The 16,431-nt window shown below is 38.3% G+C and overlaps 1 protein-coding gene across 6 annotated transcripts in view; it reads left to right on the top strand.

Moving 5' to 3' along the window:
- ntrk2a (neurotrophic tyrosine kinase, receptor, type 2a) overlaps positions 1-16,431 on the top strand; it is a 149,387-nt gene that overhangs the window by 26,172 nt on the left and 106,784 nt on the right. For 2 of the 6 annotated variants that reach the window (XM_088336046.1, XM_088336045.1), the window contains exons 7-13: positions 2,491-2,623; positions 2,739-2,810; positions 4,494-4,742; positions 4,859-4,885; positions 5,432-5,443; positions 5,559-5,596; positions 6,595-6,694. In XM_088336046.1, the coding sequence (XP_088192172.1) occupies positions 2,491-2,623; positions 2,739-2,810; positions 4,494-4,742; positions 4,859-4,885; positions 5,432-5,443; positions 5,559-5,596; positions 6,595-6,694 (631 nt within the window). The remainder of the gene's footprint in view (positions 1-2,490; positions 2,624-2,738; positions 2,811-4,493; positions 4,743-4,858; positions 4,886-5,431; positions 5,444-5,558; positions 5,597-6,594; positions 6,695-16,431) is intronic. The other 4 variants (XM_088336048.1, XM_088336047.1, XM_088336049.1 and 1 more) reach the window with 3 other exon arrangements.

Here is a 16,431-nt window from a genome sequence, read left to right as displayed (position 1 = left end):
GATCAAATGCATGAGTTATAATCTCAGCATTTGATTTTGACTGCATCGGGAAAATCATCGCAATAAACAAGCATTCAAGGACTACATAGCTTGCCACTCATAAATTCGAGCGTTATTGTTGCTTGGAGTCATCGTCAACAAATCAGACTAATGGATTGAGGCTTTGGAAATTAATAGTGTCATTGCGGGAATAATTGGTAAAGTCTTTCCAGAGAATTAAATCAACACTTTGTAGCACTTTATCTTGCTTGATGCAATGATAATATTTCCATTAGGGGTTTTGTGTGCGCATAATTGAAGATGACCTAATAACCAAAAAGGCATTGAAGGATTTCTGTAACGTAAAATAATGATGAGGATTAGCAACGTAATTACAATTAATTAAGTTGAAATAAGCAATTATAAAGTCAAACCATGACCACAATTAAATATTTTAAATATGTTATGTTATATTTTATAGGAACACTAAAACTGTAACACACTGATATGTTTAACCCCTTAACAAACCTGTAAAAATCGCCTAAAATCCTAAACCAAGACACACCCAAAGTAAATTGAATGCTGTTCTTGGAACATTTGGAAAATCTAGATGGTTTTGGCCTTCCGACCAGTTCAGGGTGTCCCATGCCCACTGCCCGAAGATAGCTGGGATGGGCTCTAGCACCCCCCGACCCCACTGAGAAAAAGCGGTGCAGATAATGGATGGATGGATAGATGGTTTTGGTCTCTTTTTCACTTTTAATTTTGTTTCTATCATCTTATTACTGGACTTTTTTAATGTTTAATTGCTATTGCCATTGTTCTCGGGAAGATATCTCTTACAGCGTTCATACCTGTCAACCTCCACGGCTCCATGCCCTTACAAAATGTCGTATTTTCCCTTACAAAATACAAAATAATCTTGCACCATTTTTTTTCCAAACTTATTTATTTATGTTTAACATGTTATATTGTACATGTGTTTCGTCATATCATATATATTGTTAATTAACATTTTGTTGTGAGTTACTGAGTTCCTCGACATGTATGAGGTTTATTATAAAAAGTTCAAAAATTAAGTAGCTTGGACGTTCACTGTAGAAGGAAAAAATACATGCAAATATAATTAAGTAGAATAATACATTTTCTTATTCAAATTATGAATTCATTTTCTGCATTAGATTATTGTTGGTAATATACTGATTAAAGGGATAACCACAAACCTGTCTTTTTTCATTTTCTCCTTTTATACTTCATTTTTTTCTTAACTTCTTTATACAACATAATAATTCGTAATACAGTATAATGCATCAAAGCAAGTGAGCCGTTTGAGAGCTCTCTTTAATGAGTTGAGCCAAAAAAATCTAAAACGAGACAGACTTCCTTTCACTGCACAACTCTAACTCATTTGACTTGATTGATTTGCCGTTTCGTGATAGTCGGTGTATACCGGATGGTACCCATGATTGACAAATTTGCGTTTTTCCGTACAGATTTTCTTGTACGACGTACACGTCTTAAAATGCATAATAAACGTACTTTGTACGGCAAAAACGTACAGGTTGACAGATATGAGCGTTTTAGGGTTGACATGGATGCTTTTGGGAACGGATTAATTAATTTTCATTGATTCGTTCGTTACAAGAGCAGTTCAAGATACAAGCACAATCCTGGGACAGATTAATCTCGTTGCAGTTTTACTGTTAAAGCACTTTAACTCGTTCACTGTTAGCAGTTTTCAGAAGACAAACACTTTAATGTTAGACATTTGAAGGGTTTTTTGAGTCATTATCTAGAATATATCAAAGACAATTGTACATGAACAGAAAATATTTGTAGGATCAGGAATACAATATAGGAAGATCCTGCAAAATTCCCTAAAACCATTGTGAATCAGTATTCACGGTTCTCATTTGCGGTCTTCAACGTCAGTGTTGCTTTGTCACACTTGTGCTAACTAATCAATTAATTTATTTTGTTTGTTTGAGCATGAAAACACATTATCTTGTGTCGATGTTAAGTCAAAACTACAGACTATTTTAACACGCCTTGTCAATTGCGTTTTGGGAATTCTTCCCCATTTAGAAGCAGTATCACTACCACTACTACACCACTCATTTGTGATTAATCAATGATTATAAAACATTTTAATATATCAAAAATACAAATGATGTGAAAATATGTCTCCAGCACCAAGTGAATACATGCATATAAAACCCTACAACATGGTCTATAAAAGACCTACCTAATACAAAAGTGCATGAAAAACGCAACAATTCTCAGACGAGGACCTTTAACCAAAAGCAATGAGAATACTGTGGGGAGATCATTAATAAACACACAAATGATATTAACATAAATAGAATATGATACCATATATGGTATATTAAATGTCTAAATGAATGTGAAGCTCAAGAATAGTCCACTGCTTCACAGTACAGTACTGATAAAATAAAATAGAAATTGGGAAAACTTCAGTTAAAATCCATTTTCGCTTAATTGTGTCCTCAGATTGAGACGTCGGGTCAGAGCTCGGTACTGCGGTTGTCCAACTTGTCATCGTTGGACCATAACAGTAAGATCAGCTGCACCGCAGAGAACATTGTCGGGGAGAAAGAGTCCTCGCTGCTATTGGACATCCTCTGTACGTTTGCCCGTCTTTTTTGGGGGGTTGCAAAAATCCAATTAGATGAAATTCTTTCATGCAAGGCAGAATGAGATAGAACTTCTCTCTCTGCTTTTAATGCTCTTCTCCTCAGTTCCTCCCAATATCACCAAGTTGAGCGATGCCATCTCTGACCACCATTGGTGCATTCCCTTTAGTGTCGCAGGTAAGATGGGTGTTTCTCATTGACACTCTCCAGCAATGAAAACTAGTAACTAGTTACAGTTACTAGCTACGTGATTTGAAAAGTAACTCAGTTAACTCCCACATTACTGGCACCAAAACATTACTCAGAAAGTTACTACGTCGTCACAATTCTCTGTACATAGTTGCATAGGGGCCAACCCCATTTAAATGTTTTTAATAACCCCAAAAAAGGGAAATATAAGAAAACTTGTGCACCAACCAGTGGAAGAGGTGACACTCCATATCCATTTCTTATATGAGCAAATCTGCCCAATTTCTGGGTACTGTCCAAGACTTATTTTTCTTCAGGCATTTTGTATTCCAAAATATTTTTACATAAAAATACAAAAATGTCAGTAAATGGTACTGTGAATTGTGTGCTTATGTTTGCCCCGGTGATTTTTGGTTTGTTTGTTGTTCCCCTCCCTACACACTGCCTAATATTCGCTACTGATGACAAACAACCAAATATGAAGATATACAGAAACCTGAATTCATTATTTCATTTTATAGTTGCAAATTCGGCTTGGATGCGAGTAGGTATATACAGTAGAATAAATATCGACGAGAAATTCAGTGTCCTCATATTCTGTGCATGTGACAACACAAATAATAGGGGTAATAAGCTAAGTGGTAATTGCAAAGAATGCTAGTGCACGAAGACAGCACTCACTTTAGAGATAAGATTTTTGGCCCGAGGCTGAACCAGTAACTGAACATGGCCCAAAATTCGGGCAGGCATTGGGCTTAAAGTGTCAACCATTAAGTCGGGCGGGCCGGGCTTCTCTCTCTCACGTTTTCTTTATTTATATATTTTTCCCTTGGTTGAGGATCTGCACAGCATGCACTTATATTTATGCAAGTAATTATTTAGATAAAGAATATGCTTACCAAACTATCAGGTTAACTCTGAATCACTTAATCCCCCCAAAATTGTATCCATGTGTTAAAAGGTGCACTGCTTCCTCTTTCCAACTTTACGTGGCTTATGTCATATCTGTTTCTCGCCAATAGCTTACAAGCGTCACAAAATATCTTTCTGCTTTTCAGCCAAATATTTCACTATTGGCGGCATGTAATCTGCAGGACACGATTTTCTTTTCGGTGCCATTTCGTTCCGTTTCACTTTTGTCCGCTGCGAGTTGCAAAAATGCGCACTCCGGCGCCGAACTGTTCGTTTTTGTGCTTATTTGAGGGACTCGGCCCCTAGTAAACCCCATGCTGCGTAGTTTAGCCAAAACGCACAGTTCGCGGCGGAAGTCTGCACAGCTAAACTAAAGCTTTGGGTTTATTTCGGGTTCGGGTTTATATACCCACGACTTGGGTCGGTTCGGGCTGAATTTCTTTAGGCCTGATCTTACCTCTAACTCACTTACATCTGGAATCAGAGACTCGTTTCCCTTTTCCATAAAAAAATATTTGCTTAAAACACGAAAATGAAAATCTAAATTTCTTAAAATACCAAATGGAGTGCCTGTACATACAGTAAACTGGTCCTGTTACGCTTTATCTTCACCTTACTTTTACCAAGCCATACCTACAGTTCAGATTATAGCTGACACATCATATTGACCCTCATCAAAGAAGGCCAGCAAATAAATATTATTTTCTGACTGAAAATTCATTCCCCTGAATGCAAAACCAGATTGTTTCTATTTCCCAGGCAACCCAGAACCAATCATGCAGTGGTTCCTTAATGACAAAGCAGTAACAGAGGACAAATTTATCAAGACAAAGATCTTTGAAGTGACGGAGCGCGAGTATCACGGTTGTCTACAGCTGGACAGCCCCACGCACCTTAACAATGGACTCTACACTTTGGTGGCGAAAAACAAATACGGAATGGACCAGAAGCGGGTTGAGGCCCATTTTATGCACAAACCCTGGGACGGTGAGGACCCACACTTGACAGGTCATTATGCCGGACGCCGCATTTGATTTTTTCAAAATCAATACCTTCTTGTGTCTTCTTTTTTTCCATAAACTATTGATCAACTTTAAAATCATGTGTGGTCTTCTTTTGGGCAGGAACTGACAAAGATTCCTACTACTACGGTGAGTAAACTGGATACTCAAATGTTTCCCTTAATTGAATGTATAAAATGACAAATATTATGCAGAAGGTAGTAGAGGTAAGATCTTAATTCAGAACCTGAGTCTGGCCTGAGCCGACCCAAAATTGGTGGGGGTAGGGCATGGGGTTTGGTTAGTTGTCCAAGTCGCCCCACCTCCTCCCGAGTCGTCGAGTTAATTGGTCGGGCTTGGGTTGGATACTTTCGATTTTATTTTGGCCCTTATCATGTCCATGAGGTTTCTGAGGGTTTCATTTTACATTCTTACGGTGAACATGACATTCAATGGTGTCGTTCCTCCTTGTTTATTGGAAAAAAAACTTTGCATGCCTCCCTCGTGCTGTTTTTTGTATTTCTACCGACAAGAAGAATTCTGTGACTCAACTGCACGATATGGTAGATGACAACATTTGTAAGATGCATGTTGAGAAAAAAACACTTTTGAAATATCCAACGGTTTTTTTCGCCGTCTAATTTGTTTCCTTTCTCTCTCCGGCTGCTTCTTAACATCGCCTTCTCTTGGCTGCAGACTTCCCCATAGGTACTGCTACCAATATATATTTTTGTACTTCCCTTTGTACAGTATGTTTTTAATCAAAATAACAAAATACATAATTTAAATTCTCCTGTTTAACGTATTGTTTGTTAATCACCAGACGGCCCCACTGCAGACCCACCGGAGGACAGAGTCGCCGTAAGTCCCATTACAGTTTCTTATTATTTAATTTAAAGAGTAATTAAAAAGTAATCCAAAAAGTAATGTTACTTTGAAAGTGACTAGTACAAGTTACTGTATGTACATGCATAGAAGCCTGCCTTGAAATAGCCACATGATAAAATAGAAGAAAACATACTGTATACACCAACCAATATAAGCTTGTGCAATCTTGAGCTTGCAATTGAACACTTAGCCGAGACATTCCATATCCATTTTGTCTCTGAGCTTCAAACCACTTAAATATTTCCTTCTCCATTTCTAGGTACTGTCCATGGTTATATCCCTTGTTCGCACATTGGGCCTTAAGTGCAATTTCCAGTGATGGTCCTTTGTCTGACATTTTCATCCAAACCAAATGTTCTTGCTGCTTCCTGGTCTTATTGATTCTTCGGCCGACTTTATCACTTTTAGCTTGAATTCAGCAGCATAGGCATGGAGATTGAAAAAATAATTTAGATTTAGCACACTTTTACTGTAAATTCTTTGCTCATATTCCTGCCATTGGTTGTCCCTGCCCCTGTCTCCTCACACTGCCTACCATTCGCTACTGACACACTACCAAAAATGCGCATATAAACCGACTCCCTGATTTGAGTATTTTATTTATAGATCTAAATTTGGCTTGGTTGTAAATAGGGAGAATATTGCCATAACTGTATTTAGTGAGACTTTTTGTGTAAATATAAACATGCTCACCCTATGTGGCACGTGGTTGGTGGATCGGGGGTTGCATATGAGTGACACGAGAGTATTCAGCAATCACAAGACACTGTAATTCATGATCTGCATTAAACTAGTAGCTAAAATAATGCTGAAATGCACCATGCAGTAACGGCAATAGAAATACAACTTTTTATTAATAACGTGTTACAGTACTCATTACTAAGGAAAGTAATAGCCTTCCTGGAATTCGTTCTTTTGTACTGGGTTAGTCCCAAAACTGATCATCATGCTCATTTGTGGCCTACCCGTAGGTGTACGTGGTGGTGGGCATTGCAGCCGTCGCCTTTTTTGGTTTCCTCATCATGTTGGCCATCCTCAAGTTTGGCGGCAACTCCAAGTTTGGCATCAAAGGTAAGAACTTTGCAAGTTGTCTGTTGTGTAGGGACAACATAATAAAATTGTATTTAACCGGTTGGCTACAATGGATGGATACGTGAAGACGCAATAGCTTCTGTTAACTCTCAAAACTCTCCCTGGATAATTAATTATTTGAATTGGAAATTCCAAATATACGCCTATGAGGCCTCAATTCATTTCCTATTTGCATTCTTATGGTGTCTATCATTAGTTCAAATTATTTATGTACATGAACGCAATGCTTTTGTCTGTGGAATGTCGTTTAAGATGTACTTACATTTTGTTTTCTTACATTTTTATCACTTTAAATTGCATTATAGTGAGTTAAGTTGTTTTGTGTTTCGTGTGAAGATGTAATTTGGTTTTCCATATCTTTGCATTAGAGCAAGTTGCATTAGATATGTTTCTAATTGTAATTTTTGTACATTGCGTTAATGTGTTATGTGATAATCAAGCGGCGTCCAGATTTCAGCTTGGCGGCCATTTGCAGCCCAAAACCATTTTTAAGCAGGCTCGGCATACACTCAAATCATTATATGCAAGCACTGTGGTATTTTATAGACGGTGCACCGCTTCTCAAACGTGCAATTAATAGTATTATGTACTATTTAAGATCATCCGGAATTTCTTTTCATATAACAGATCGTTTTGAAAAGCAGAACACTCACCTACGTATTCTGCTCAACGTGTAAATAAATACAATCTCACAAATGTTTGCCAAAGAACTGCTTTGAAAAACAAAATGAGATTGATTGCGTCGGTTTTGGATCCGAAGGTGTTGTTCAATACAACCGAAGGTCTTTTCTAGTGATATAGGGTCTTTGAGCAAGCAAATGTTAGAGTAACTTATAGAAGGAAAGTAAACCCAAAGTATTTCTTATCAATTTGATTTTGTATGGGCCTCTCTTTCATGGCATTTTGTGTTGGTCGAATACGTTTTAAGAAGCAAAATCCTCTTGTTTATATGTATGTACTGAGTGTGGTCATTTTGAGAGTTGTTATTGGAGGGCAATGGCATGGTGCTTAGGCTTTCTTTGCTAGACAAGGCATGAGCAAAGGAGATGTCTTTGTCAGCCATCATCAACTCACAAAATGACCACCCCAGATGATAAAAAAGGTGGATTTTGCATCATAACTTATATTTCTTTCAAATTCCAAGTAAAGACTAGATGTGTCACATAATTCTTATTATTTGTACAGAATCCCTTAAATTGATTTCTGCTGAAAGACTGATGAACTGAATGATTTAGGTTTGCTAATTAAAACATAGTAAAAAACGAACAAATTAAAGGGGTCCTTGTATGCTGCGATTTTTCCTACATATGTATGTAGAGAAACACTTGTGGATACCCTTATCACTACTATATTCTATTTATTTATATGATTAACGATTTTATTAATGTGTGTTGCATTATAATATGCCACGTTCTAGTTATTGATGTCACAATATGTTGCGTTATCGTATTCTCACGGCAGGAAGTTGAAATTCAAAACTACTCGGTTAATTGTACCGGTACTTTGCATTTATTTATTTACTTATTCACTTGTATCCGTAACTGTTTGTTTAGTTGTTTCATTTTATCCACACGTTTTCATTCAGGATGAGAGGAAACAATGAGATAAACACAGATCATCTTTTTTCAACCTGAAGCTGAATAGTTTTATTTGCATTATTAAAAGAAAATTGAGTTTCAGCCCTAGAGGTTTCATTATAATTGTCACCAAAAGTGCTTCTTCTCTAATTTGCATAACATAAATACAATACAATTTATTTCCAAAAAATGACTATGCGTCCATGAATCCATCCAATCCAGATGGTGGTAGCCACTGGCAAGCTCTTTTTCTGTCACAAATGTATTGATGCATTGAGGTTTCCTTCTAATGATAGCCATTGTGCAAATTTGGCTAATATCTTTGCTTGGCTTTAGTTTTCTTGACAACTAACCGTGACTGCTGTAGTTAACATGCATGTGTTATCTACATGAGTGTTTAGAACTGTAAAGAAATGACAGACTATTGCTTAAGTCCCCCCCCAACTCAAACAAATAGAATGTGCTGGAGTCTCAGTTATGACAGTTGAAGTGCTGTGTTATGGCAGAGATTGATTTATGGCCCTCCGGGGAGCGGTGGCCGTGGTGGCAGATGGGAGGCGAGTTGCCTGTGTTTGTGTTCTTAGCAACCTTCTTCTCTCAATGCCCACTTACAAATTCCTGAATGCGAGATGAGAAAGCCTCTCGCAGACCTTCAAACTGCTTTGAGGAGAACATTATCGTGGTGGTTTCGGCAGGAGATTTGGCCTGTGTTTTGACGTCCTAACCGAGGATGTCACAAGGTTTGATGGATTGAGGGCTGAAGCCCCGTGAGATGCTCCGGAGAAAAACAAATGTTGCAACTTGCACACCAACAAAGACTTTATCGACAGCTAAATAAAAGACAGAGAATTGCTTTGCAGTGTTTATGTACACATTTAACAAGGTACAACACTATTACATAGTTTAGCCTACCTTTACAATTGCAATATTTTTTTTTTCCTGTCGAAAGTTTATTTAGGTTGTGAATATATTGTATTTCAGCCAATTATTGGGAGGTTTCTATAATGTGATAGCTTGTTAAACAGTTAAAAAGGAAAACATTTTTTTTCAAGACTAGGTGCAAAGATTCAGTGATAATTCGACATGTATAATCGCTCAATCATTAGACAATAAGATATTCTAACAATCTTGGTCATTTCAGCAGTTCAACATTTTTTTTAATTATCTTTTTTTTCAATTGTACGATATGACAGAAGACGAATTAACTTTGATTTAATGAAAATTCACCATTTTACTGATGTTGGTTAAAAACTCATAAGTTATTAACGGTTGCACACACAGGTTTTAAACAGATCAATGCTTACGAGAATTTTCAGGCTAGATTGTTTCAGCCCAACACCTATTGATTAAGATAATCAATGATTGCTCTTTTTATTTTGATTGCATTTTTCACTGAACCAAAACGGAAATTACAATACAAATTTAATCCTTTTTAATGTAAGCAATACAATGAAGACAATTTTAGTTGATCTGATTTTTCGATTCATCAGAAAATAATTGACTCATTGATTGAATAATAAAAAAAGGGCGTGGGTTGGTCTCGGCATTGGACATTTTTTGAGTAATCAAAATAATGATTGCTCAATATTAATTGGGCCTTGTGCCTTCTGTCCATGCCAGAGCCACGCTCTTGTATCAAAATAACAGTTTTTGCAGCCCTCAAATGAAAAAAAAACAATCCCAAACTGAAATACAAAAGGTTGTGGGGTCTTAAAAATTGAACTAGAATGATTGGTAATGTTTGGTCAATGGAGTTTTTGTGTTAATTGAGCTCCTGCATCACATTATTGTATAACGGAACCACAACCCAATCCCCCTTTTCCCGCCCATCTACCAACAAGTGATGCAAAAGCGTTTATTTGCATACGGGTATGTGTGAAGTGTGTATGTGTTTTGAACAGATGTATAACAGAGAGGCAAAATTGTGTGCACCAGCATGTGTGTGCTATCTCCAATGTTTACATTATTCATAAATTTAACGTTATTGCGCTGCTTCTCACAATATGCCTGATCCCTCAGCCACCTGGGTGATGCTCTTATTCCCGTCAGTAATGTGTGTTCTTGCGAGTCATCTCTGTGAGTGTGTTCTGAGTGTTCTGGCAGATGGTTGCAAAGCGACATGCACCAAGGTACAAAGCAGCACAGGGCATGGAATAGAAATTCTCTGGATAAGCGCAGTCTGTTTCAGAAAATAGGAAACAATAGGAACAATTCTGTTCTTTTATTCGTAACTCACAGTCAGTATGAAGTCCTATCAATGATGGTATCTTGGAGAAGTTGAGGTATATTGGAAGTTTAATATCTCCTGACATAACCACAAAGTGATGTTTAGATGTATTGTAGGGATATTCTGTCATCCATACCACATTTTTAGACACAAATCTTGAGTGGGCGTTGATGACGTTAGCACCTTCATACATTAAATTATCTTCCGGGGGTGGCAATGGATGCATATAACCCTGTGACAATGATCTAAATAGCCACATAATAAGATAAGTGGAAGAAAACGTCTACACTAAGTGTGGAAGTGTAGCTTTTACAATCTTGAGTTTGCAAACACACACTTTGCCCAAGATACTCCGTATAAATTTTGTCTTTGAGCCTCAAACCGCTCAAAGATCTTCTCCATTTCCTGGTACTGTCCAAGACATTTCCTTTTGTTCTCTAGATGTGCTGAATTGCAAAAATAATTTTACAAATAAAAAGAAAAAAAAATCATAACACTTTTATATTATGTGATTACATTGGTTGGTTTGTTGTTCCTATATAAGCCACGCCCCTTTTCCCACGCACTGCCTACCATTCTCTACTGGTGACACCTAACCAAATATGCAGATATCAGCGGACTTCCTGATGTCAGTACTTTATTTTATAGCCGTAAATTTGGCTTGGATTCTAATATATATTGTCGAGAAAATATCTGCACGAGGAGAAATTTAGCATCCACGTACTTAGATGTATTTAGTTGTACTTTGTAGGTACATAGGAACACATATTTGGTGGATTGAGGGTTGTACTTGTCAACCTGAGTAATGGAAGAGTATTCAGCAAGCAGAAGACACTGTAATACATGATCTGCATTAAATTAGTAGTTAAAATAACATATTGTATGTAATGCACGATGTAGTACGACAGTAGAGTAACAAACTTTTATCAATAACACGTCACAATACTCATTCGTGATAAAAGTACCATGCCTTTAAGGAACAGCCACCTATTGCAGAGGCAAGATTGGGTCTAAAAGATCCAGCCCGGCTCATGCCTGCGGGTATTAAACCTCAACGCAGCCCGGGCCTGACCATTTAACTTTACTTGAAGACGTAGCCGGATCCAAATCTGAAATTGTATATTTCATTTGTGAATAAGGTAGAGGAAGGGTGGATTTATGATCACAAACTAAAGCCTCTTTTGTAACAAAAAGTTGGACAAGACTATAAATATTTTATAATTTTTATATTTCTCTGCCTGCAGAGCCAACATTAACCGACAATTTTCCATCATTGACAGATTTCTTTAAGAGTTGACGGGAACATTTTGAGGTCGTCTGTCATTTTGATGGGTTGAATACTGGGCCATGAACCACAGCAGCAAGATGTCCTTAAGCATCCAGGGCGGTACTTTAAGAGAGAGAAAGAGGCAGAGATAAAGAAGAATAATGACAGGTGAATAATTGAAATAGGCAGTAGAAAAGAAGGGCAGACCCAAACTGTGAGGACCAGAACAGAGACAGGACCCACTTGCGTACGTTTCTCTCAGTTTTATTGGGAAGAAGGGAAAGGGTTGCACACACACGATCAGGTGATCGCTGGTCGCAGGGAGCAGGTAGTTCTGAACGCGGAAGTGGTACTTCCGTGGCGAGCGATGGCGGTGTCAAGGGCGGTATAAACAGGTCAGTAGCCGGGACAGGAGAGCAAAAAACGTGGTCTAGATCAGAAAGCGGGTCGAAGCCGGGAAATAGACAGGAGCCAGAACAGGAGTGAGTCAGGGTCGAAAAGTTTGCCTAGCATAAACTGATGTTCGCAGACGGACTGACAACAGGTGACAGAAAGACTAGGGTTTGAATAGTGAGAGGGAGCCAATCAGCGTCCGAGGCAGTTTGCGCCAAAGGAGCGGACACAGGTGCCTCGCGTCAATTATCATGACACAAACGTAATGATTGACATTTTAGCCTGACCTGACATGAATCTCACTCTTAAGGTCCCACCTCTGCCAAATCGAGGGTTGTACGTGACAATATAATTGATGCAGAATTATTCATCATACAGAGGACATCAAAGTTCATTATTATTATGCCACATATTTAATAAGTTAAGCAGTATCGCTTCATGTAGTAACTACAGTTGAGTCACAACATTTTATGAATAATGTTGGTAACTGAGAAAAGTAATTGCGATCCAGAAATGTTTTCCCTTGTATTGCGTTGGTCCGACACTGTTGTTTAACGGCCACCTGAGGGCGTCGGTATCGGCTTCAAATACTGAAAATGGTATAGTCTCTGTTGCTTGTATCTTATATCGGTACTCTTGTAGTCCTAATTCTTTGTAGCTTTGTCAATAAACAGTACACAGAATCCAGTCAAGGTTAAACTATAATAGAATATTTCATCTGGTTTTAGTGTTCATTATCGAAATAAAGCATGTAAGATGATGCCCAAGCTAGTAATCAAAATTGAGGGTTGCAATGGAAATGCGTAAATGACAGTAAATACGTGAATACTTGACAAATTTCTAGGAACATGTGCACGTTGGTTGTCCCACGCGCCATCAATGATTCATCATTAGTGGAGGTTTCGGCTTTCTCCTTGTATGGAGAAGTTGCACGCCTCCGCCCGTCTCACCCTCCGACGTGCAAGCACGCCGCCTCAGTCTTGATGGATCGATACGACACCTTCAAGGTCAGCCGACTTCACCGTGGGCCTCAGGCGCTACTGAGCATGCTCGGCACACCCGCCTACTCTCCGTGTCTTGCGCCCTCTGCAAACGAGTCAGATACGGTTGATCGCAATGGCCTTGCCGCATAAGTTATGCTGTCCGGCCATCCATTTTCTACAGCGCTTGTCCACACGCAGTTCCTGTACATTGTAGGACAGGAACGAGCCTGATATGACTGTTTTCATGAGTTTTTCTTTCAGAGACATAACAATTTTAGTGTATGTGAAAGCAAAGCAACACAGCTAGCCAATTGTTTTGTCCAAGATAGATAGGGCAAAGTTTCAACAGTAATTTAAACTCACCGTGTTACACCTACAGACGCAATTGCCTTTATCAGAAAGCGTATCCAACAATCTATGTTCACGTTATGATGAAAACCCACCGAACAAACTGTAAAAAACCCAAAACTCCAGCCAAGCACCCAGAGGAGATTGATTAGGTACGTGGTAAGGGAGGACTGATCTCTGCACACATAGTACACGCCCCTAAATACATCATACTTCTCGTTTATTGTATTTTGTGACATTTTTACAAAAAAACTCGCGAGAAATGATTATTTATGTCAAAAATGATTGTCAGAATGAGTTTCTAGGATCTTAAATATCTGCAAGAGAGAAACAAATATCAAGTGGTATGCTACACAGGCACTGGCATCATTATTATTACATAGATTTTATCAACTTATTAAATGACACACAGTGAAATAACATGTGCTGAAGAATTAGCTTTTGTTTGGAGAGAGGGTTTGGTGGTTTTGTTGAATTTTGTCTTAAAATATATGGTCTGTCTCTTCAAAATAAAACAAAAAAACTAACTATTTTGCCTTCATGGCTCTTTGGGTCAAAGAGTTTCCCGACCCTGGGATAAAGTTATGCTGTCTAGCAATCCATTTTCTATAGAGCTTGTGCACATGCAGTTCTAGTACATGACACGTAATTTTTGGGTCAACAGCAACACGCTAAGCTCAACTACAAATGAGTCCCAGCCGGACAACATTCGAGGTTACTTACGCCACATCAAATTTGCTTTCAAAAAGCTTCGCTGGCTATGACTATGGCTCCAATGTTTGCCAAATCAATCCTAAGTCTATGGTCGTTAAATCATTCCCCTCAAAATAATACTTTTTAAAAGCAGGCCATGGATTATAATGTCTTCTGAAGTTTGACAAAACCCCCTTCTCTCATTTAATGACATATAACCCTTATCCCGCCAACAACATGACACTGAATTCGACATTAATGGAAAATGGGCATGTTCATATCTACCTAAAACATACAACGAATACTGTTACAGAGGGGCCATGTCAAGCCCAGAATACCAGAATGCGTAATTTATCCCTACTGATATTCGGATATCCTTACACTGTATATACTCACAACTGAGCCGTATTGAATTACTATAAAATACTGAAATCAGGGGGTCAGTTTCTATGCGCATATTTTGTTGTGTGTAGCTAGGTAGGCAAAAGCGTGGGGAAGTGGCATGGCTTATACAGGAACAACTAATAGGAAAAACATGAGAGCAGAATTTGCCGTAAGAGAGTGCTGAAGTTTGGGTTTTTTGTATATAATTTTTTTTTGCAGTCCACAATGTTCGAAGGAAAAAAGTTTATGTCTTGGACATTACCTAGAAACGGAGAAAGAAATATTCGAGTAGTTTGAAGCTCAGAGACAAAATGAGTATGCACTGTCTTGGCAAAGTATTCATTTAACACAGGTACAACAAACCCATGGAAGATCAATGGAAAAACGAAAAATCAGAACAGAATTTACAGTAAATCTAATTTTAGATCTATTTTTAAAGTGATTTACGCAATAGACAATGCCTGGAGGAATAAATGAATGAATGAATGAATGAATTAAACTTTATTTCGAACAAAAATAAAACAAAACAACAGTCATAAAACAGTCAAAAAACAAAAACAATGTTAACGTAACATATCCGAAAAGAAATAGGAAGAAGCATATACTTATTTGAAAAAGGAGATCTTCATTTTGGTTTAAAGCACAGAGACAAAATGGTTATGGAGTGTCCCTTTGCAAGCTCTGAAAATTGCACAAGAAATATGAAGGGTTTGCCGTTTCCACAGGTACATGTACACGTTATCTCCTATTTATTTTATAATGTGGCTGTTTTCAAGCAGTTTCAAGGGGCTTCAATATGAGTATATACGGTAATTTGTAACAAGCTAGTTACTTTCCAAGTAATACGCTAATTTTGGGTGTCAGTGACGCAATTACTATTGATATAATGTAATTAGTAACTATAAACAATTTTTTTTTTCTGTAGCTCATCAAACACTGCTTATGATAGATATGACCACCTATTTTTATGAAACCAGGTGCACGTTTAGAATGTGTGCAGAGCACCTACTGTATATGGCAAAATACTAAAAATTCACTACCCTTCATTTAAATTCATGACATGAGTCCATCTACTTTGGTATCTGCGCTCGGAGGCACCCATCATGTTTATAATGCATGGCATCAGCCCTCACCCCATCCCCCGCGTAAGGTGTCACGCGGGGGCGTTCAAAGTAGCGGCAGCCTAAATGTCGGCGCTGCCAAGCGCCATGCAGTTGCGCCAACGGGTTTTTTTCCCCCTAGCGGCCTGGCAAAGGTGTCCTCGATGAGGTGCGATGTTAATTAGGCGCTTGCTATCTATCAAGACTTGGTTGCGCAGCATGCTGCCGAAACACTCGCACATAAGAAAAAAAACCTTGGCAGGGAGGACTGCCAATATCATTTAGTCTGTCTGTTTGTTTTTGTGCAGTAGATTTGTGAGACGATGGTGAGGAGAATGTGTGCGTTCCGTGTATGTGCGGCCGTGTGCAAGTGGTACTGAGCACCAGTAGTACTGAGTGATGGTGGACAGCACTCAACCTGATAGAGGTTTATCGATCGATCGATTGATTGCAGGCCTCTCGTCTTGACCACGCCTCCTACTCATTGGCTAATGCTAATGTTCACTACCATTCAAATGTTTGGGGTCGCTCGAAAATCGCTTTGCTTTTGAGGGAAAAGCTATTTTATATAACATAACATAACAAAACTAATCAGAAATGCATCCCTTATGTGGCAAATGACTATTTTAGCTGCAAACGTCTGTTTTTTAATGCAATATCCACGTCGGAGTATAGGTGCTCCAGCAACTAGCACTCCAGTGTTCAAATAATGTATCGTGTTTGCTCATTGTTTTAAGATTAACA

This window comes from Urocampus carinirostris, chromosome 5 (assembly GCF_059441175.1).
Source record: "Urocampus carinirostris isolate Australia breed hairy pipefish chromosome 5, RoL_Ucar_1.0, whole genome shotgun sequence".
Taxonomy (NCBI): Eukaryota; Metazoa; Chordata; class Actinopteri; order Syngnathiformes; family Syngnathidae; genus Urocampus; species Urocampus carinirostris.
This window is presented reverse-complemented; position numbering and strand designations above follow the sequence as displayed.